Source organism: Prosopis cineraria, unplaced genomic scaffold, assembly GCF_029017545.1.
Source record: "Prosopis cineraria cultivar Desert tree isolate PC_DT_omini unplaced genomic scaffold, ASM2901754v1 PC5, whole genome shotgun sequence".
Taxonomy (NCBI): domain Eukaryota; kingdom Viridiplantae; phylum Streptophyta; class Magnoliopsida; order Fabales; family Fabaceae; genus Prosopis; species Prosopis cineraria.
The window spans coordinates 36,415,262-36,437,275 of record NW_026555336.1 but is presented as its reverse complement, the minus strand read 5'-3'; the positions used below and the strand labels follow the sequence as shown (position 1 = coordinate 36,437,275).

General features: G+C 32.7%; 3 protein-coding genes and 1 long non-coding RNA gene across 7 annotated transcripts; 2 read left to right on the top strand and 2 right to left on the bottom strand.

Moving 5' to 3' along the window:
- Positions 1-756: 756 nt before the first annotated feature.
- LOC129310354 (nicotinamidase 1-like) lies at positions 757-2,923 on the top strand. 2 transcript variants are annotated; one of them, XM_054952176.1, is made up of 6 exons: positions 759-963; positions 1,046-1,156; positions 1,350-1,533; positions 1,611-1,744; positions 1,858-2,043; positions 2,593-2,855. In XM_054952176.1, exons 3-6 carry the CDS (start codon positions 1,383-1,385, stop codon positions 2,668-2,670), a joined length of 549 nt encoding a protein of 182 aa, XP_054808151.1. In that variant the 5' UTR covers positions 759-963; positions 1,046-1,156; positions 1,350-1,382; the 3' UTR covers positions 2,671-2,855. The 2 variants fall into 2 exon arrangements, with proteins under 2 accessions (XP_054808150.1, XP_054808151.1); XM_054952175.1 differs by having other exon boundaries at positions 757-1,156; positions 2,593-2,923.
- A 487-nt stretch (positions 2,924-3,410) lies between these two features.
- Positions 3,411-7,587, bottom strand: LOC129310353 (protein NETWORKED 2D). The gene is made up of 2 exons (XM_054952174.1): positions 7,438-7,587; positions 3,411-6,741 (listed from the first exon to the last, which is right to left on the bottom strand). Exons 1-2 carry the CDS (start codon positions 7,529-7,531, stop codon positions 3,644-3,646), a joined length of 3,192 nt encoding a protein of 1,063 aa, XP_054808149.1. The 5' UTR covers positions 7,532-7,587; the 3' UTR covers positions 3,411-3,643.
- LOC129310357 (uncharacterized) lies at positions 4,222-7,930 on the top strand. 3 transcript variants are annotated; one of them, XR_008593097.1, is made up of 4 exons: positions 4,222-4,361; positions 4,466-4,586; positions 6,056-6,607; positions 7,583-7,930. It is a non-coding gene; the product is annotated as an uncharacterized LOC129310357 (long non-coding RNA). The 3 variants fall into 3 exon arrangements; XR_008593096.1 differs by having other exon boundaries at positions 4,233-4,361; positions 4,455-4,586; XR_008593098.1 differs by lacking the exon at positions 4,466-4,586 and having other exon boundaries at positions 4,227-4,361.
- A 4,228-nt stretch (positions 7,931-12,158) lies between these two features.
- On the bottom strand, positions 12,159-14,858 carry LOC129311549 (uncharacterized). The gene is made up of 2 exons (XM_054953888.1): positions 13,468-14,858; positions 12,159-12,521 (listed from the first exon to the last, which is right to left on the bottom strand). The coding sequence occupies exons 1-2, from the start codon at positions 13,931-13,933 to the stop codon at positions 12,469-12,471; spliced, it is 519 nt and encodes a 172-aa protein (XP_054809863.1). The 5' UTR covers positions 13,934-14,858; the 3' UTR covers positions 12,159-12,468.
- Between the last annotated feature and the right edge of the window lie 7,156 nt (positions 14,859-22,014).

Below are 22,014 nucleotides of genomic sequence, written 5' to 3'. Positions count from 1 at the left end.
TAAAAAATGCATCAAGTAAAATATAAGTATAAAATTTTCTTTGCCAAAAATAGAAAAAGTAAAATATAAAGTTTTGGTGTTCCTCACATTCCAAGCAAAAATGTAGCCAATTAAAGTAAATTTGATTAGTGAATGTATATCCAGTTCGAAATTGGATCCCACAAGTCCAATTTCTAGGCCCAACATTGCAATGCCACCTTTTGCGTGCTGAATGCGAACAACACTATCCACCCAACAATCAGGCCTACTTCCGCTGTTCCTGTCAAGTTTCAACATTGGGTTTAGGCCTTGTTGTATTGATTTTGTTTTTTGGTTTAAAAGCACAGCCTAACTTCAATCACTTATTTTTCAGCCTATCTTCATTCATTACTCTATTCCATTCTAACTATGTCATGGGCACCACAAAATTTGTTCCATGGTACATGTTTTTTTTACTGTTTTTAAGAATTTTAAAACAGTATTTAATAACATTTTTTTATTTCATTTTTGAAGTAATTTACTACTTTTTTTACATTAATGGTTTTTTTAGTATTGAGAGATAAATATAATAAAATATATCATATTTTTATAAATTTATTGCTTATTGTATTTTTTTTAATCTATATATAATGATGTTGGCACAAAAAAAAAACAATCTATATATAATAATCTTAAAAAAAATAAGCATAATTTACTATTTTTCTATCGCCGTCAGCCCGTCACGGTCGACAAGGTTTTAGTGGACATTTTTGGCTTGGGCTGGGCAGATACGAGCGTTTTCTTGGCATTTCTCGCTTTGCGTTAGTGTTGACTGGGATTTCGGTTGATTCTTCCTGTTCCTTGACTTACCTTCTTCTGACAATTCGATAGTAATATATGACAGAGAGCGCGTGGAAAAACTGAACCAAAGCGAATGCTCGGCCAGTAAAATATTAGTCCCTGTTCGTCAATCCGGCAACACTGTCTCGATTTGGATTCTTCCAGGTTTCATTTGTATTTCCTATTTTTATTTTCACGGAAAGAGAGAAGAGGGAGAATGGTTTCTCAGACGATTGATTTGTTAAAGGAGGAACTCCCGGTGGATCAACAACCTCTTATTTTGTCTGGCGATATCAAAACAGGTCTCGTCCTCGTTGATGTTGTCAATGGCTTCTGCACCGTTGGAGCTGGGAATCTGGTAAGCTGACCTCCATAAACTGTTTTCGGTGCTCCTTGCGGTTTACTTTCATATGATTCACTCGATCGTTTTTTTTTTTAATCTAATTGCGTACTTGAATTTAGCTTGTTTCATGTTTGTTAATTGGACTGAGACACGAATTCATTATTTTGTCAATGACTGAAATGCTCTTTCCTATTTTGGCATTCTATAGGCCCCAAGGCAACCAAACAGACAAATTTCTAGGATGGTAGATGAATCAGTGAGGCTCTCAAGAGTATTCGCTGAAAAGAAATGGCCTATTTTTGCCTTTCTTGATACCCATCACCGGGATATTCCTGAGCCTCCTTATCCTCCTCACTGTATTGCCGGAACAGAGGAAGCAAAATTGGTTCCTGGTATTGTTCGTCACTCGGACTGATGATATATACATGTGAATTTCTCCTTTATCAATTTTATTTTCCCTCAATTGCAGAACTGCTGTGGTTGGAAAATGAACCAAATGCAACAGTCAGGTGCAAAGATTGCGTCGATGGATTCCTTGGTTCAATTGAGGAAGATGGCCGTAACGTTTTCATTGATTGGGTGAAAAATCATCAGATAAAACAAGTAAACATTTCCATCAACAATTAACATGGTTGTGAGTCTGTCTTGACTTGATTTCATTTCAATTCCAAGATTGTTGGCCTGATTTGTTGTTTTGCATTGTTTGTCCTTCACAGATTTTGGTCGTTGGGATATGTACGGATATATGTGTACTGGATTTTGCCTGTTCAGCTCTGTCTGCTAGAAATCGGCGTCTTCTTTCTCCTCTGGACGATGTGATTGTCTATTCCCATGCTTGTGCTACATATGATATTCCAGTTCATATGGCCAGAATTAACAACGATGTGATAGCTCATCCGCAGGTCGTTGAGTTGAAGTTTGGTTGTGATAAATTACATAGTTATCATAAATACAACTTTGACTGAAACAATGCCTTGATTACTTTGAGCCTCTAAACACACAATTATGCTCTGCCCTTCTGATGCTGGTTATTTAAATTTACCATTTAGGACTTAGCGACTTCAATGTTGCTTAGTTGAGTTATCTGAAATAAAAACTGGTGCTGGACCGGAGTAAGAAGTATAAATGGGTTACCAAGAAGAAGCACAGGATATAGACTATTTAAATGGCTGGAGGTCTTGAATATACTATTCTAGATTTCTAGCTTAGAAAATCCCCCTGCAATGAACTAGTTCCATTTTTTCCCCTGACCCTTCCTCTCCTATGAAGGAACAGCCCGGTAGATTAAGCTCTATGCGCGGGGTTCAGAGAGGATCAGACCCACTTTGGGCCTGTAAATTTCACCTTATATTATTTACAAGTTAATGCTGCCATCGATGTTTTTTTATGGGCCCCTTGTTTGTATGATATTTTAACCTGTCTATTCTTAATTTTTTTTTCCTTTTTGACAGGAGCTGCTGCATCATATTGGCCTTTACATGGCCAGGGGAAGGGGAGCCAAGATAGTATCAGATGTATCGTTCAAGTGAGCTTAAGGAGAATTAATCTCATCACATCGAATGGTCTTTCGTGGGCATACTTAAGGCTTCAAAATTGTGGCTGTTTCTTGTTGTCGAGTACTATTAGGGGCGCTTGTCAAGTTAATCAGACTTTTATCTGTCCACTTTTATTGTCCTAATGCTAAGTTTCAACTGCCAGCTGCTATAATGCTTCACATGGTATTGCCCTATTTTTTTTTTTATCTCACATATATATTTTACACGGATTGGAATTATAGTTGTCTGCAAAGTTTTTCTCGTAGCTTTAGAAAAGTCTCATTTTTCTTCTTCCTCGGAAAAAATTAACCACTTTAAAATCATGAAATGATTTGTTATTTTATAAAAAATTGAAATGATAGCAAAACTTCAGGAAGATTTCTCATCCCTGTCAACTTTTTTATCTTCCTTGCCTCTTGTTTGTTTGCCCCAACTTTTTGTTTATGCTCAAGGCAAGGTTATGATCACCTATGCATGTCAGAAGGAACCAGGTCCAACAAACCGGATATGCACTTATATAAAATGAGGGATGATCCGTCAGATTTTGCCTTTAAACGCCTCTAACTTTTCAGTTAAAAAAAAAAAATGCCTCTAACTTGCCAATGCTCTTGCAGCCTTCAAACTCCAGGACATTTTCATGCTGTGTGTTAACTGTTAAGTAGGAGCTGAGTCTTGATTCAGCTTTAGTGTCATAACATATCGTTCACGGGCAGTTTGCTTTTCAGGAGACAACATTTGAAAACAATGAATCATCGATACATGTGAAAATAAAATGATCAAAATACAAAGTAAAATCCCGACACCCATATTTTAGTGCGTGTAACTGCAAGCTCAAACCAATGTATAGCTGGCAAGTAAGGTTTAGCGGGGCACTCTAACTCACATTCGCTGCCTAACGAAACATTTAAAAAAAATTACGAGCGAGGAAAAGACAACGAAAAGAGAAAAAGAAACAATCAGGGCTAGTTTACATGGGGGTCTTTGGTCTTGAACGATACTTCCTATGCATTCCAAGGGCCATGAAGGAAAAGATTGATGGTTTTTGTTTCTTCGGATTATCACCAAAGATGAATGACCTTAGAGGAACCCGGGTCCGAGAATTCAGACTTCTCAAATGGGAAGCTTGGGGTCCATTTGTGGTCGAGAGCCCAAACTGTTCATTCAATTTCGCAAGCACCTTCTCAACTTCAAGTTGGAGAGTCGTTACATGGTCTCGACCTGCTTGAAGCTCATCTGCAACCCTGTTGTTTTCTTGTTTCATGTTCAAAATCTCACCTTGGAACTTGGCCGCTTGAAAGCTCGTAAACTTGAATTCGTCATCTTCAGCACTGGCTTTCAGTGCCACTGTTATCTCTTCTTGGATGTCACACAAGGATGAGAACCTGTATTTCAGTTCCTCCTTCAGTAATGCGCTTTTTCCCAACCAGACTGTTAGTTCCGTCCGGATTTCTTCAAGGTGTTTGTAAATTGGTCGTGCATCTGATTTTAGAGAATATTTTGCGTTAGTACTGCCCTCTGAAGCCTTCAATATTTCGCCAAGTTTTGATGCTTCGGTTGCTAGATCTTTGATGGTGGTATCGAATTTCTGTATCTCGGTGAAAATAGTGCTAAATTTTAACCAGAATTCTAAGTTCTCCTCTAGAAGTTTATCAATGCTCATCCGGAACTTCTCTTCTATGGCTGAGGTACCGTCAGATGCCTCAATTTTTAAGATTTCATCAATGTTTTCTGCTGGCATTGGTAAATTTAGCTTCATCAATTCCTCATTTCCTTTCAAGCTTTTCTGCAGGAGATCCAGTTTCTGACGCAGATATCTAATTTCTTCATCTTTTGAAGCAATAGCACGCTTTAGTTCCTGCAACTGCAAGGATGTATCAAAGTCACTGTCTTGATTTTTCTTCCCCAGCTCAGTGAGCTTCTTTTTCACATCTTTGAAATTCCGAAGAGTATTTGTATATTCTGCTAGTAAAACTCTCTCTTTATCCTGTAGTCCATCCATAAATAGTTTCTGCCAGTTTGGTTCATCTTCTTGTGCTGTTGCCTGTTCCTGGGCTTCAAATTTGAGAGAATTATGTGTATCCAATGACTCTGGTTTAGCATCAATCTCTTGCTGTTTTTTTAAGCTGTCAGGAGAGCTTTCTGCTATTGTTCCAGCACTAGTGCTCAGAGTATCTCTAGCTTTTTCATCACCGTTGTCAAGATTAACAGTTCCCTCCTGCTCTTTCAGCTCGCTTGGCAATCTGTTTTCCTCTTGATGCACCTCTTCTGTTATATTTGTTATTGTAACCTTAAGCCCCTGATCTGACTTTGCATCAATCTCCTGCTGGTTTACAAAGCTGTCTGAAGAACTTTCTGCCATCTTTTCAGTATCATCGCTCAGAGTATCTCTAGCTTTTTCTTCACCATTGTTGAGATTAACATTTCCATCCTGCTCTTTCATCTCACTTGGCATTTTGTTTACCACTGGATGTGCCTCGTCCATTATATGTGTAATTGTAACCTTAAGCTCCTTATCTGATTTGACATCACCATTGAATGAACCAGCTGCCATAAGCCTGTTTTCTGTCTTCACACCATCCTCTATAGAACCATTGAGTGACTTCACTTCATCTTCTTCTAAATCGGTGACTTCATGCTTCTTATCCAAATTTACATCTTGCAATAAGACATTGTCTTGATTCAGTGCATCTTCTCCTTTAACCTCATGCGTTGGTTCGGCATCACCTAATGATTTCCTTTCTCTCTCAGAACAATCTGTGTCCTCTGCATCATTTGATTGAAAATTTTGGACTTTCTCTGAGAGATGATCAAGATTACAATGTGCTTCAGTAAAATGGGTTTGGAGATTCATATGCTGGCTTTCGACAATTTGGTTTAGATCATGTACTCCATGCATCTTTTCTTCCATTTTTCTCAGCTGGTTGTTCAAGTTATTTTTGTCATCGATTAAATTTGCCTTGTCATTTTCCAAAGCTTGAATCTGTGATTGAAGTTCATCAGCTTCTGTTCTTAATCTCGTCACCAGAGCAGTCTGGGATGAAACTGCAGTTTCTAAGCTTACTACTTTATTCACAAGCTCATCGATCTTCTGTGCCATTTCTGTCACACTGAGAGATGAATGGGACCCAGCCTCGAAGTGTTCTTTTATCTTCCCTTGTAAAATCCGCAGGTCCTGTCTCTGCTGTGTCATTCTCCCTTCGTCATCCAAGCCTTTTGTTTCTTCTACTTCTTTTTCATCTCTTTTGGTCCTTGGCTCTGTCTGATTAATCGGACTATATTGAAAGTCATCCTTGAGTGACTCGAACTTCTTCTTGATTTCCTGTATTTTTTTGGACTCTATCCTGGTTTCATTAATTGCTTTTTCCTGCTTCTCTTGCAGCTGTGACAATGTCTCTTGGCATGATTTAAGAGCTGCTTCTGCCATCAAACGACGAGCTTCATTGTCATCAATAACAGTAACTTCACCAAGCTCATCTTGTAAACTGAAAACTCTCTCTTGTAACTCATTGATCTGCTCCTCAGTTTCCCAGTACGTTGCAATGGCATTATCATAAGAGCTCTTTACAAACTCTTTCACAGTTTGCAGTCCCAGAATCTGTTTCTGAAGCTTGTCAACCTCTTCAAGTGCCTCCTTTTTGCTCAGTCCAGATTTAGGAGCTCTGGCATTAGCTTCTGCAGTGGATGTCTTCTTGGAATACAACTTCTTCGGTGCTGCTACATTTGCACTTTTAAAATCTTTAACCGGAGGCTTTGGGATGCTTGGTGGTTTGAAACCTTCTGGTAGTTTTCTGGGGACCCTTGGTGACATTGGTGATGCTTCATCATCATCATCCTCCATGAAGGTGACTTGATCTGGGCAGACAGAAGCAATGGTGGTGTTTGCATTTTGCAACTCAGTTGATATGTGATCATATCGTTCAGCTAAAGCTCGGTAAGCTCGATATGATTCTTCCACAAAGTATATCAGTTCTGGCCTCTTTTTGTAATACATTTCTGCTCTCCTTGCAAAGGAATCCCCATCTTCTTCTATAAGTTTCAGAACATTCTGCACTTTTTCCTCCATATCTGCATGTTTATCGAACTCTTGTCAGTTTCCTCAAGCTATTTGTGTCACTTCTAGATTGGAATGAAGGCCATTGGTGAAGTGGGTGTGAATTGTGATTTTCTAATTAAGACGCCATCTCTATTCTAAATTGCATTAAAAAACCATTACATTACACCAAGCTTATGTTAAATATCTCAGAAAATTCACTAGCTGACTGTACAAGAAGCTAATGAAAAATCACCCAAGCAGGTATTTCGTACAAAAGTATCTTGACACTAACACACCCATTCTTTTAATGATTTTTTTGTTAACTTGTTACTCTGGCTGGCTACAAGAAGTATATCTCAGGATTTCTCAAATATCTCTTAAAAAATCCTCTAGCATTGCAAGAAACCTCTCTATCAACTTTAAGGAAGTGAAAACTTCTTATATCAATACCAAGCAGAAGTGAAAGTTTTTGTGCCCAGTTATGTTACATGTGAAGCAAAAATAGGTGAAAGTTTCATTAAATAAATAGTCCATTACTCCATTTAGAGCTTATTCAATGTTCAAATAGTTAGCCATGCATTTCTTAAATGAATTTAGACAGAAGGTCAATACTCTTGGTTATTGCAATAGAGAATGCTTTATGGATCAAACAAACCAGAAAAGATAGATGTCAGAAAGTTGAAGGCGTCCTTTTTCTTTCAGAGAAAGAAACACAGAAAAATCCTGACCTTGAAGGTTTTGCTCCAGCCATTTTGATTGCTTTGTTCTGATGTGGCTGGCCCACCACCATGAATATGCATTGTTTGCTGCTCTATGCAACATATTGGTTTCTCCTTCTTCTTCTTCCTCCTCCCCTTATATTTGCTGCAACAGGGATCTTGTTGAGCGAAGCAAGAACAAGGAAGCTCTGTTCCTGTTAATCTGCCTAATTAAAGAAGACGACGTGGATTCCATGACATGACTGAAAGATTGGAAAGAGATTAAATCAAACAGAGAAGAGACAGAGAGAGGGAGAGGGAGAGAGAGAGAACGTGCAAGTAAGAAACTTGGTGCAAATTATGAGGATGATGGAGGGGAGCAAATCTCGGCCGAATTTATTGTGCGAACCTTCCTTTCTGAAAAAAGCGTTGCAGCCAAAACAACAACAAAAAAGCTTCGCGTATATTGTTATTGTATTACACATATAAGCCTTTTCTGTTCATACATTGTTTGTTATCCCAATGGTGGGAATGGTTGAGTTGTCAAGTCCTATTATATCATTATATATCAACCTCTCATGCAAACCAAAAATTGACTGCATCGTTATGAGTTTGCGAATATGTCTAATGCAAAAGAAAAAGTGATGTGATGAGTGTTGAATTACAAATTTCGCACGCAAAATAAACATGATGACCCACGTGCCAGCGACAGCAAACTCCTTCCAGATCAACCGGCAAAGCAGAAAGCACCTTTCCCTTCTGTTGCTTTTACAAACCGACCCTGCAGGCCGTGGCCGCGGCCACGCTTTATCTAATATTCTAGTCTTTCAAAAAATATAATTAAGTATATACTTAAATCTTACTCATTAATTGATCATAATATCATACATCAATTTCATTTTAGGCTCCCACACCACCATACCTTTATTGTTTTCGTTTTATTCTAAAATTCCAATGAACCTTCTTTGCTCCTCCTCCTTCCTTTTCATTAAAATCCAGTTTAATTTTACGTATCTCAAAGGTTTAGCCATCTCTTATTTCTAAAAGATTATGAGTTTATACCTGTTCATGATTTAGCATGCAATGTTTAGTTGGAGGGTCAAATAATATCGATTTCTTCCTCCTATTTTTTTTTAACTAAAACATGTGCATTATATTTAGATGCTAACCATTACTATAGGTTGAGAAATTTTGTTATCGATAACCGTCTGGTTAACAAGTCTCTGTGTGTGTGTGTGTGTGTGTAAAATTTGTGACAACATTACCAGTTGATTATTAGTTCAAGTTGTACGTGACACTTTATACACAATATCAAATGTTTTGATGTTAAAAAGAAGTAAATGCGCCAATTTCTCCAGTTGATATTGTAATAGTTTTTTATACTTGATAGGCAACATTGCTCTAATAAATAGTTTAAGATAATTAGTGCTCTTGTAAAATAGTTTTAAAAAGTAAATGTCATTTAACCTTAGAAATATTGACCTGTTAGATAACATGTTTCAGTACTTTAAAAAAAAAAAAAAGCCAAAAAAAATAGTGTGACAATATGTTTTCTGATATCCATTTTTAAAAAAATAAAAAATTCAAAATAAAAACTAAAAAAATCAAAACATCTTTCTTGATATTTTGTTACTTTGATATTTACAAAACTAAAGAAAACACATGAAATATCATGTTTTTTATAAATGATAATTATGTTAATAAAATAAATAATTTTTTCACCATTTATTTCACCACTTAAGATATGTTTTTCAGAATAATGATTCAAACATATTTTTTTCACCTTTTATTTTTCAAAACTTGTTTTAAAAAACTACCTTACAGAATTGTTTTAAAAATATAAAAACAAAAAACGGAATCAAGCATTGTTTGCCAAGGGACCACCTTCTCTAGATCGACATTTATTAACGATATTAGATTATTGGAATTGGAAATGAATTATTTTTAATTTATCTTTTTATGTTTATCTAAAATTTTTAGTAATTTGAAATTAACTAAATCCCATAATCCAGCTAGTGGACAGTCACTTTGGACTTTAATACCACAATTGCATATTCCCAGGTGCCGACATTTCATAGAATGTAATATTCCCAGTATCATATTCTCCCAGTTTGAACCAACGAGGCTTTTTTCCAAATGTTGTGTTTGTATTGTTAGAAATAATTTTCTAATAAAAAGTTGAATTGAAAATTTTTATATTATGGTTCTTTTTTTCACTCCATAATACAAAACAACCCACAGAGTTGGTTTCATCGGAAAAATCCAGCTTGCACCAGCCAGGGAGTGACACCTGGCGAAAACCATATACGCTAAATTCCGAAAAACCCCCCACACTGCCACATATAATTGATATTTACTCAAGCATATTGAATTTTGTTTTTTTTATTTGAGGAAACCATCATTGATACTAGTAATTATTAATTTGTGTTATTAAAAACACACAGAAGTACTTGCATGCTAATTCAATATAATTTTAAGATTTAAAATATTTCTTTACAAAACATGCGAAACTTGGTATTTTTTTACCCTCTAAGACTATGATGGCTGATTAAGAAAAGACCACCGTAATAAATAGGGTCAAAACATGCCTCGAACAATAAGGTGTGCGGTTGGCGTATTAATTAGTGGTTGACGGACATTTTCAAAGCTCTTTATTGTAAAATCCTAATAAATCAAACGTCCAAAGAATAAGATTAGATTACTCTAATAATAAGAAGCTTCCAAACCAACATAACTTCATCGTACTGTCTTTAAAGTCAAAGTTTATATGCCTATAACCTAACCATCATCCCATCGTCGTTGCTTTATATGGACTTCTTTTATATTTTTCAAAAAATACGACGCGCATAAGAACAAGAAAGCAAGACAAACAGAAAAAGGTGGGAAGCGAAACTTAAGGATTCACATAAGATGCTAAACATATTTGAGAAATTTGGAATTTAAATACTTGTAAAAAAATTAATTTACCACATGTGCTTCAAAAAATTTTATTGATTATTATTAAAAAAAATATCACCCATTCTTTGTGGGCTGGGCTCAGCTTGACATTCTTTTTGTTGTCCTGAACTCGAATCCACACTTGTTCTTTTAAAAAACAGTGTTCACCCAATCCCAATTCATTTGCAGGCGGTTTTTGCTGTTATCGCATCAAATTTCCCTTCTTCCTTTTTTTCGCATTCCCTTAGTAGTTAATATTTGAGACTAATAAATAAATATATTTACTTTCACTCGCATCTTAAAAGTAATAATTTTTCGATGATCAAGGTTAAACATTTTAGAAAAACTAAAAGATACTTTTTCAAAGCAATCTCTTTCAAACTTCACGATTTTTATCTCTGCAAACTACTCAACCAAATAAATGCTTAATTATTATTAGAATATTTAAGTGTGTGTGAACTTAAATTAATATAAAAAAATCTACATTAAATAAAATTAAGTTGGATTTAATTCAATTAAACTTAATAAATAATATATGATAAAATAGAAAGACTCATGAATTTGATTTTCGAGATTTTAAGTTAAAACATACATATTTTCATTGCTCTTGTCATTTCTAATATTAGGTTTTGTCCAGGACTTAAAAGCCTGCAACTGTGCATATATTTATGGTCTTATTTTATTACTAGAAAGGAATGTAATACTCACTTTATTTTAAATTATAAGACACTTTTGAAGTAAATTTGCTGTATCAAATTATAAGACACTTTGAGAAGTTTAATATTTTATTAAGTAAATTTATTCTAATATTACTCTTTCTCTCTCTATTTAATACTAATTAAATATAAGTTTAAAGTTATTAAATGAAGGATAATTTTAAAAGTTTATATTTTTATTTTAAAAAAATAAAGTTAAGTTTAATTAATAAAATTTATTAGTATATAAGAATTTATTTAAAAGTATCTTGTAATTTACACTAGAGGAAATATAATGGATTAAAAAAATCAAATAAAAATAAATTAAATTACCTTTTTCCCTCATAATAAATATAATAAAAATTTTTAATATATATTAAAAATGTGAAAATTATTGTACTCTTCAAAAACCTCATGATTCATAATTTCCAACTGCACAAACTAATTACCCCCTTTTCTTATTAACGTAGTTTACATATTTCTTTTGATAATATTAATTTTATCTTTATTTTTTCTTTCAATCAATTTCATTCATAATTCTCAGCACTTTTTAGTAACCAAAAGGACCTAGGTCTTGAAATGAGAATGAACCTCAATGAATGAGGGACTTGTGTGTGACTTTTCATGACAAGGGGTAAGAGGGAAGGCGTCAATTTCTTATCGAATTGAGGAATAAATTCGTTGGTGAGTGGCTTCTTCGGTTGATGATCGTGAAGATGCCGTCTCAGAAAGCGAGAGAACCAAACCCACATGAAGAAGAGGCCGAGATAAGGAGTCACAGTAATCTAATGGCTCTTGGCTCGCATTTCACTCTCGATCTGGCAAAGTGCAAACAATACCCACCAACCTTTACGTGATCTGCTTACCAACCGGCATCGATGTGGTCCTTCCTGCTTCACCCCACATGCCCAACCTTTCCTCATTTGTGGTGCAGACTTCAACTTGACAATCCCCTGCAATCATTACATTGCCTGTATACTGCGTGTTCAGATCCAAAGTAAAGGAAAGACCAGTGCAGATGGATTCTGCAGAATAATGGAACCAAACAGTTCCATAGTCTTCTAATTACAGTAGACACACACACACACACACACACACACACACACACACACACACACACACACAGAATGATTTGAGCTTCATTAGGGCTGAAAAATGGGCGGTCATTTTACACGAGAGACTGAAACACTACTAAAAGCATGTAGATTAGGCCTATTTATCTCCCTCATTTTGCTTCCATTTACTCTATTTACATATTCACAATAAAATATGGTATCTACAATGACAGCTAACATGCCCCAGCAGCAAAATGGCCACAGGTTTGAATCTTCTCAAAACATGCTAAATCCTAGGAAGGAGAGGCAATAGTTCTCATCAATGTTCATTACTTGTGGTAGTTCTTGTCAGAAAGGTCCACTTGTCATTAGTACTAAGCTTCAAAATTTTCAAGAGAAGCCAGCCAATGTTCCAGATAGTTCTTGCCTGCATTATTCAAATCCACATTCAAAACCATATCTTAAAAAGACAGATGGATCATTACAAGCCAAAATTTGCATACTTCGTGAATAACTGATAGATGTGTCCAACATAATCATGGAGCAAAACGCATCAGCCTCGTTTATTGCAGGAAGAGGTTTCAAAAAAAGGGCCATCAGTTTCCATTTTTCACAAGTTTTCTTTTTGAAAAGTCCAAGCCTTTATATGGATCATGCTCATGCACGATCAGTGGCGTGATAAATTGTTCACGCTGTGTTATATTACAATACAAGTTCAAGCAGCCGGGAAACAAGTGCTCATTCTTCAACACAGACTTGACAGTCCTAAAAGTTTAGGTTGACATCACTTCCCATGGTCAAATAACTCAAGCATCCAATTCAAGCCACGAATCCAAAAAGAAGCAATTATTTGACTCTGCTTGAATGATGTGGAATTGAGGAATCAGAATAATTGAGTTATTGCAATGGATTACCTTTCTCTATCGTGTATAAGCATCTTCGTAAAATATAAAAATAGATAGGTAATGAAGTTTTTTTATCGCCACATCTAAAACAGTTAAAGGGAAAAGAATCTTTTATCTTGTGCAATAGTTTTGATAAAAAAAAAACAACCCATTTACTATGGCTGCTTCAAGCTACTAACCAAGCAAGAAAGACCTATTTCGTTTTTCTCACTATGGAAAGCAAAAAGTCCCAGATCCAACAATTATCTTGGTAATCACAACAGAATTGTTCATCAGAATCATACAAAAGCATGGTCAAACCAACTTACAGATCCACAAAAATAATAAAATCATAAAAATTTTAAAGAAGAAAGAAAAACCACCAGAACAAAACAAAAGCTGTTTTAGCTTCGAAAGAAAAAACAAACAGTTAATCACAAGAAATGAGACTTCAAATTACTGTTTCCAAGAAGCAAGCTTGGCTCTTACCAGAAGAGAATTCATCTGGGAAATTCTTGATCGCACTCAAAAGCTCGTTTTTTGAACTCTCCACCTCCTTGCAGCCAGGTCTATAGCAGGGAACCAACACCGCAAAACTATTATCCGACTCATCATCGCTCTGAAACTCCGAGCCGTGAGGCTCCAGCCAACCGATAGACCAGTCCGAGTCATCAGATTCTGATCCCGACAAACACACGCCACCGTCAGATGGCACCAATACGACGTCGTACTCCCTGTCGACCCTCCTCTGCTCCCTGCTCTGCCATTTTCGTTTAACCTTCCTGTGAGATGCTGTGATCTTCGTTCCCTTCACCGAAGGAAATTTCACAGTCTCTCGTTCCTTAAGAGAGAAACCCCAATCAGAAGATGAATTCAGAGTAGAACTATTGGACACAGGCTCTTTCTCCTTGCTACCCCATAGCCAACAGGAGAAACGGGTTAAAGAGACGGCCATGGTTCGATTCCGAGCTGAAAGGTTCCGATGAGTAAGCTCTTTCGGAGGCCAAAGATTGCAAAAGGATTATGAGGGGAATGCAAGACGCAAATTAGGAGGCGGAATTGGGAATCGTTACTGGAAGAGCATCCATGATCAATTGAAACAGAGGCTTATAAAATTGAAGGTCAAATCTTCAAAAAATCTCAAGCACGAATGACTGGATGCAGCAGATTTGACAACGTTTCCTCAGATATGAAAGAATTCAATGATTTCTTCAACCAAAACCAAGTCAGTTATCTAAACTAAGCCTAGATTCAGTGGTTTACTTACCTTTTTTTCCCCCAAAACCTAATGATTTTCAACCAAACAGAATTCAATCATCCGCCAATACAATCTAACCTAACTGCAAATATATATATATATATATTTGGTGAACTCAAATGACTAAAATTTGTTTTCATACAAGAGATTCCTTGACATGGTAACCATTCTCATTACCAGAAAGCTAAAAAATATTTTCTTTATACACTTCCTTCAAAGAATAACAGCCATGGGCTCAAAAATTAAATTAATGACCTCAAAAATATGATCAGGATCAAAACCCAGCGTTAAAAGAAGACTTCGGATAAAAACCATCAACGCCCAGGCTTAAATGATCAGAGACCTGAAGTATTCTTTCATGTCACTGAAATCTCCAAACTTCCCTCCCAAAAACCTGAACTTTTCTGTTCTCTCAAATAGATATGATATAACGGAGGATTAAAAGGGCAAAAAAATAAGCAACTAGACAAGCAGAGCTTCTTTCTGGCAAAACCAAAAACCGGTGACAACGTAATGACTAAATTGAGGAAATCGAAACCCTAACCATCTACCCTCATCATCTGCATCACGCCCCTCAAGTTATCAACCCTCCTCACCAAAGAAAATCCTGTCAAGCTGACACTACCTTCCTCCAGCATTTAAAGACAGGCAGAGGCTTTTTTCCCATACTCTTCATCGAACGGTTGAGATGGCACTGGTAACTTCGGCCTGGGGGATAAAGTGGTTCTTACTGTGCACCCTCAAACATATTATAACAATAATTATCAAGCATTTTGATCCAACAATATTGAACGTTCGATTGGGGATGACGACATCCGAATTAGCTGACGTGGCAGCATACAACCCAATCATACCGTGCACGTGAAGTTTGTCTTGTGGGCACGTGTACAGTAGGGTAGCCTGTGGAATTTGAGGATAAGAAGCGATGTTCAAACAAATCCCATTATTAATTAATAAAAAATTACATTAATTATTGATTAAGGGACAAATGGAATGATTGAATGGATTAATTAAAGGTAATTGATGGCTAAGGCAAATTTTATCTCCACTAAACTTCTTGTTGAAGTCGGGCACTTGTTAGCGGTGCCAATAACATGGGATATTTCGGATTTTCTGTTTAAAATAAGCTAACTGTGTTTTACAGATTTCATAAGGAAAAAAAAAAATCCTAAAATTCATGTTATTTTGTTTATTATGTAACTTGTAACCCATAAGTAAATCATTTCAATGAAAGAAAACGTAACTAACTCATGAAGGGAGTATGCGAGAATTATGATATGAATGAGTTAAAATTCGTGATAGAGTACTGTAGAATAATTCACTGCAACTAAATTGGATCATATATAAAAATTGAGATTCAAGACATTAACCACTTATTTAAGTAACAATAACCTATCTCATGCATGCCAATTTGGGAATTTTAATTAGTAAACTATGACAATCTTCATTTAAGGGGAAATGGGGGGAAAAAGAAGAAGAAAAGAGCGAGTAGTCAATTGCTATATTACTTACTAAATTTGATAGATTTCACAAGTTGCCAGAAGGGGATGTATATGTAGTCAATTATTACTTACCTGGAAATCCTATTTGTTGAAAATTGAATGGATGGAAATAAAGACTTGATTCCTTTTCTGATTTGCATGAGGATAAGCTGGAATCCGCAAATTGCCACTCTCCCTCTAAATATCCAACTTTGACATTTTTTCTATCTCATTAGTTAATCCCCTGAAATTGACTTTTTTGGCTTAATACTCAATCAAATTACATCACTGTCTTTTTTTTTTTTGACATATCATATGGATTTCAATGAGCACAAGCATTGCAAAAATTTTAGTAAATGAGGTGTACTAATTATAGCCTATAGATAATATAACTTGCTATTACATTTACATTTCTAAAAATGATCCCTACATTCACTTGAGAAAATGAAACAATAATAGTGAAGGTGGGGTCATAAAAATGCCGACAATTTTTTCCTTATGGAAAATTTTGCCGTCTCTCCTTAATAAATACCATAATTATTATTTTTTTCCATTTACTCTTCATGAATTGCAAATTTAACATCTTTATAAATTAACTCTTTTTAATTCAAGCTTTTCTTTATTTCCATCAGTTTTTGGGGAGGAAGTCTTGTACATTGTTATTACTAGATTTTTTTTTTAACTGCGGTTATGGAGAGATTCATGCTCTTGTGATCATCAACAGTGTTTTAAAGTGTGTTTGGGTTTCAATTGAAAAAAATAAATTACTAGAACGGGACGATGTTTGAATAAATTTTTAAAATTTGATTTTAATAAATTGAAGATGCTTAGATGATTTCTTAAGAATTAATTTTAAATGTGTAAATAAGTAATACAAAGAAAAGGAGCAAAATAGAGTTTTGTAAATAGAAAAAATTTCAGCTTTTTCTAAAAGAAAATTTCACAAGCCAAATAGAGTTTAGCAGGATGTTTGGATAATTTTTTACAAAATCATAATCTTGGTCTCAAAATCAATTCCAAACAAGCCCATAAAAATTGGACCTGATGATAAATTAAAAAGGTCAGCGAGTTGTGATTTTTATAGCTCAACCGATAATTGAATAGATGATAAAATAATTAAATAAAAATATTATTTACATACATATATGTATATTAAAAATATGTCAAAATACTCCAACCATTTGGAGTCTCAAGTTTTCTCTAGTCTTCAAAACCTCCCAGGCTAAAGTAGGCTAACCTAAGTTGACAATCAAGACAGGTTAAATGGTCTAACCATGCCCTTTTTTAATTCAAACTGTTGTGATTATCAATGTGCATAACTTGTAAATATTTTGTGTACCACGCATATTTATCTATTGCATGGAAAATATAATATATTTTAATAATTATATAATTTATTATGTTAAAAAGTATAAAATAAACAATAACCATTCTAATATAATAAATAAGCATTGAAACCGGAATTCAAAATTTGCATAAATATGTTATATCCTCTCAATTGCAAGATATTTTTAATTAAATTATAACTTTCAATAAATTAGTAAATTATTTTTAAATTAATATAATTTTTTTATACTTTTCTTTATCTAATATGATATTTTAGTCAAGGATTGAGTAATTTATTCGTTGAGAATGTTTTAAAAAACTCATTAATTACGTGTTAAAAATTGAAAGTATCTTATATTTTTAACATCTGAACAAAAGAAAATAACTTGGATTTTTTTAAGAAAGGGCGCAAATCATTGATTTACCCCTTGACTGGGTATCTTCTAAATGCTGCTTTGTATAATATCGTCAGCGTGGAAGCCAATAACATAACGATTCACATCATAGTTTATAATAGCATAAGTATTTAAAAATATTACCAAAAAAAGAATAAATATTTAAAAAAGGGTAGATTCATGTACATTTAAATGATTAAAAATCACAACCAGTTAAATTGAAGAGGTATTTAAAAAAATTATCACAAATTACTATCGACATATTAATTAGAAATAATTAATTTAATTTTTTAAATTCGTGTGATTTGGGTTAAAAAACCTCTTACATTTGAAATCAAGGATAATATAAATAAATAAAACACATGGCTCCAACCAAGTCATATTTACAAAATGTTTGTTTTATACTCCATGTCCTATTTTCTATATTTGTGAACGTGCAGTGAGCTCCATGAATTTTTACGTGATTTTTAGAAATGCACCAAAAAAAAAAAAAAAGCCAAGACGTAACCTTGATCATCATTGCGTTCTCTCTCTCTCTCTCTCTCTCTCTCTCTCTCTCTCTCTCTCTCTCTCTCTCTCTCTCTCTCTCTCTCTCTCTCTCTGTGTGTGTGTGGAGGGAGGGGGTGGTGGGGAGCAACTTTACCTATCCACACAAATTAACAAAGCAATTGATGTGTTTTTGAGATTGTTGTCATTTCAATTGGGCTATTTATATTGTTGATTTCTATTTTTGAATCCCGAGGCTCTGATTAATTTTGGGTGGTGTTCTTTTTTTAAATAAAAATTCAGGTAGTGTTTAGATTGATAAATTTAAATTTAAATTTTAAATTAAAAATATGATATTTTAAATTTGAAATTTAAAATTCATTTATTTAAAATCTCTTATTTAAAAAGTTTAAACAGTTTCAAATGAGAAGAGAAATGAGTTAAAATTTAAAAGAACAATAAAAAATTAAAAATAGTAAATTAATTTATATTTTTCAATTGATCAGAAAAGATAATAGAAGATGAAAAAAAGATATGAGAATTTTAAAGGCATTATAATAACAATACGAAGATAATAAGATATTTAAAATGATAAAAATTTTATATGACTATAATGTTAAAGGAATTTAAAATGTAAAAAAGGGCATTTGATTCAATATAAATTTCTACAACTCCTGACACCCGTTAGAATATTACCAGCCACTCATTTTGAATTCCACGGAGATTAAGGTGAAGTTAGGACCCACAGGGAGGATTATATGGTCATCATTGCATACAAACGACGAATCACATCTATAATATATAATTAGGTGATATCAATACAACTTCAAAGCCTCTGTTAAATGAAAGTAAAATTTTAGGCGTTTGTCTGATGACAGAAAGTAAAATTTCTCTCTCTCCCCCACACACACGCGCACACACGCGAGCATGATTGCAAGTTTTGTTTTGTTTTTTTGTTTGCCATGCATGCAACTTGCGAATCGTGAGGTTGGATAAATTAAAATATCTTTTTCATTTTAAATTATAAAATATTTTTTTAAAAAAATTAATGTCTAAAATATAAAACACTATAATAAAAATAAAATTTTATTAATGATATTTTTTTAAAATTATTTTTTTCATATATTTTTTTTACTATTTTTTTATCAGTGAACTATTAAATGAATATTTTTTTAAATTTTAAATTTTTATTTTAAAAAAATAAAATTATAAAATATATTTAATAAATTTTATTGATACGTAAAATTTTATTTAAAAATATTTTATAATTTTAGATGATGAGAGTATTTTTAAAACTGAAGACATTTATTATTCCTTAAACACTGCCGTGGTATTACTAGCACCGCTTACATCAACCTTGCTTGTCTTTTACCCACTGAATTGAACATTTGAACTTCATATTTATCTCTTTTGTCATGAGATGTGCCTGACACAAGGACGAGGCTTATATAATTAACTTTATATATTTAATGTATTTTTATTTAATTAAATTAAGATATGTAAATTTTAATATATTAATAATATTAATAATAAAAATTTGTTATGGATAAAAATGTCTCAATTTAATTGAAAACAAGTACTTTAAATATATAAGATTAAATATATAAATTTTTCTCTTTATACAAATCAGTAGCTTATAATGTGCAATAATGTACGTCCCAATTCGATTTTAATTATAAACTAATAATACTTTATGTAGTGCTTCATCTCGAAGGAAGTTCCTATCGGAGCCTCTTATTACAAGTTTAATCAATTCTAATTTTTTTTTTTGAAATGATGATTGTTCCCTTTTTATGTTAATATAATGTTCATTGCTTTTTATTTGCCACTTTAATTTTAAAGCATCCTATGCGTTGATTTTTGATGTATTCATTACATTTGTATGTAAAGCCTTTACCTTAAACAAAAAGACAAACATAACCATCACTAAATCTTAAAAACAAATCATATGGTGCACACTATAACGTGCATTTGTGGGGTCAGTGAGTTTTTTTTTAATTATTATTATTATTATCCCTGGCTATACATAAGAGGCAGTAAAGTAAATCTTTTAAATCACGGAGGATAAAAATAAAATAAAATAAAAATAAAACACATATTCAAATCTAAGTGCCAGCTCTTTCATCACTTAATTATCTGAATTAAAGATAAAAAAAATTATCCCTTGGTCCCTTTATCTTTGGTGGGGTCTGAGTCTTTGAGGTTTTGAGCCCCGTTGTGTAGTTCACTTCATTATAAGAGTATATCCTCGTTAGCTTTTTTATTTATATAGGACTACTTAATTGTTTGGAAAACAAAAGCGCCTACGTTAATTAATTCCAACTTTAATGATGCATTCCCCAACGTCAATCACTTTGATCGGTTCTTGTCGCAGGAGACTTTTTTTTTTTCAGTATGAACCGAAACATGTAAATATTCATTATCTTTTTTGTGTCGTCGTCTAAAGATAAATAAATAAATATGCTTACTATTTATTTTTATTCAAAATCATAAAAAATAATTTTTAAATATTAAAAAAATATTTTTAAATATTAACATATTAAGTTTAAATTTTAAAAAATAATAATAATTGATGTAAAAAATAATCATCTAAAACTAATAATTGTAGGGTTCAAAGGACTAAAAAATATTTTATAAAATTAAAATACCTAACTAAAATTTTATATAAAGTTAGAAAAATAAAAATACACTTTATCCTTTCAATGTTATCGAGTTCAATTAATCCCGGTGTAATTTTTGTATGCATAATTTGAACCCACTATAATAAACTTGTCTAAAGTGAACACTAGATTCAATTATCTTATTTAAATATTATATATATATTATCGCTTTATAATTAATATTTTGATTATAAAACCTAACTCATGATTGCTTTAAATTAAAGTCAAACTTTTAGCTAAAACTTTAAAAATCAATTGAAGTTAGTGGATTTTTTAAAATAGAAAGAAGTATCATTATGAATCTATATCTATATAAATTTAGAATGTCTGATAAACAGTAAATGAACAGTTATTTTTTAGGACTGTCCCCAATTTTTTCTCTTTTTATCTAGTATCAACAAAACACCGTCGGATGGTATTGTCGTTCTACAATATCATTCAACTTTTTCTTTTTTTCTTTTTTTTTTTAAATTATTATCGTTGGCATCCAACTTTTTTATTTTTTTAAATTCATTATGAATTTAACTTTTTTTTTTCAGATGAGTATGGTACATACGAAACTTATGCTTGAAAATTGAAAGAATATTTTATCTATTTTTATCTCAATTATTGATGCCTCTCTTCTATTTTTTAAAATCTATATGAATATTTTTTAACATGGATAGTTATAAATACAAGTTCTTCCTTTATTTTTAAGATTTTATTTTCATCCACCTAACTATTAAATCACGTATGTTAGACTAAAATACTCCTATTTAAATATAATTGTTGTCCAAAAATTATTTAAATTATCAAAAATTAATTTGTTATTACTTAAATGTATTTATTTTGTAACTTTTTTTAAAAAATAAATATATAAATCGGTCAAAAAAATATTCAAAGATGCAGTGTGAAGACTCAATAAAGAAAAAGATAAAATAAAATATTTTTTAATAATTTAGGATAGTTAAACTAACCTAAATAAATTCGAAAGTTAAAAGTGTTAAGAGTCATATTTAACTATAAAATTTTATATATTCAGATATTTTAAACTTGGTATGAATTGAAATTTTAAAATTAATAGAAGGAATGTAATATTTTAATAAACTTGATTTTTAAAAAATTTAAGTAATGTGGTTTCAAAAAAAGTGGTCTGTAGAACCCACCATTAAAAAAATATGAGTAGAGACTACATTTATAAATTTTAAAAATTTAAATAAGTTGTAAAAAAAATAAGATCTTTATATTTTGAAAGATAATGTAGGATTTTATACTAAAAATTGATGGTGGATACAAATTTTTAGTAAAATAATAGGTGTTAGATATACAAAAAAATTTTATATACTCCCTCTATTAAAAAAATGTAATACATTTTTTGAAGGGGTTGGATAATAAAAAATGCAAGTCTTTTAAAATATAATTATTACTTTTTTTTTCAAAAACTAAAATAT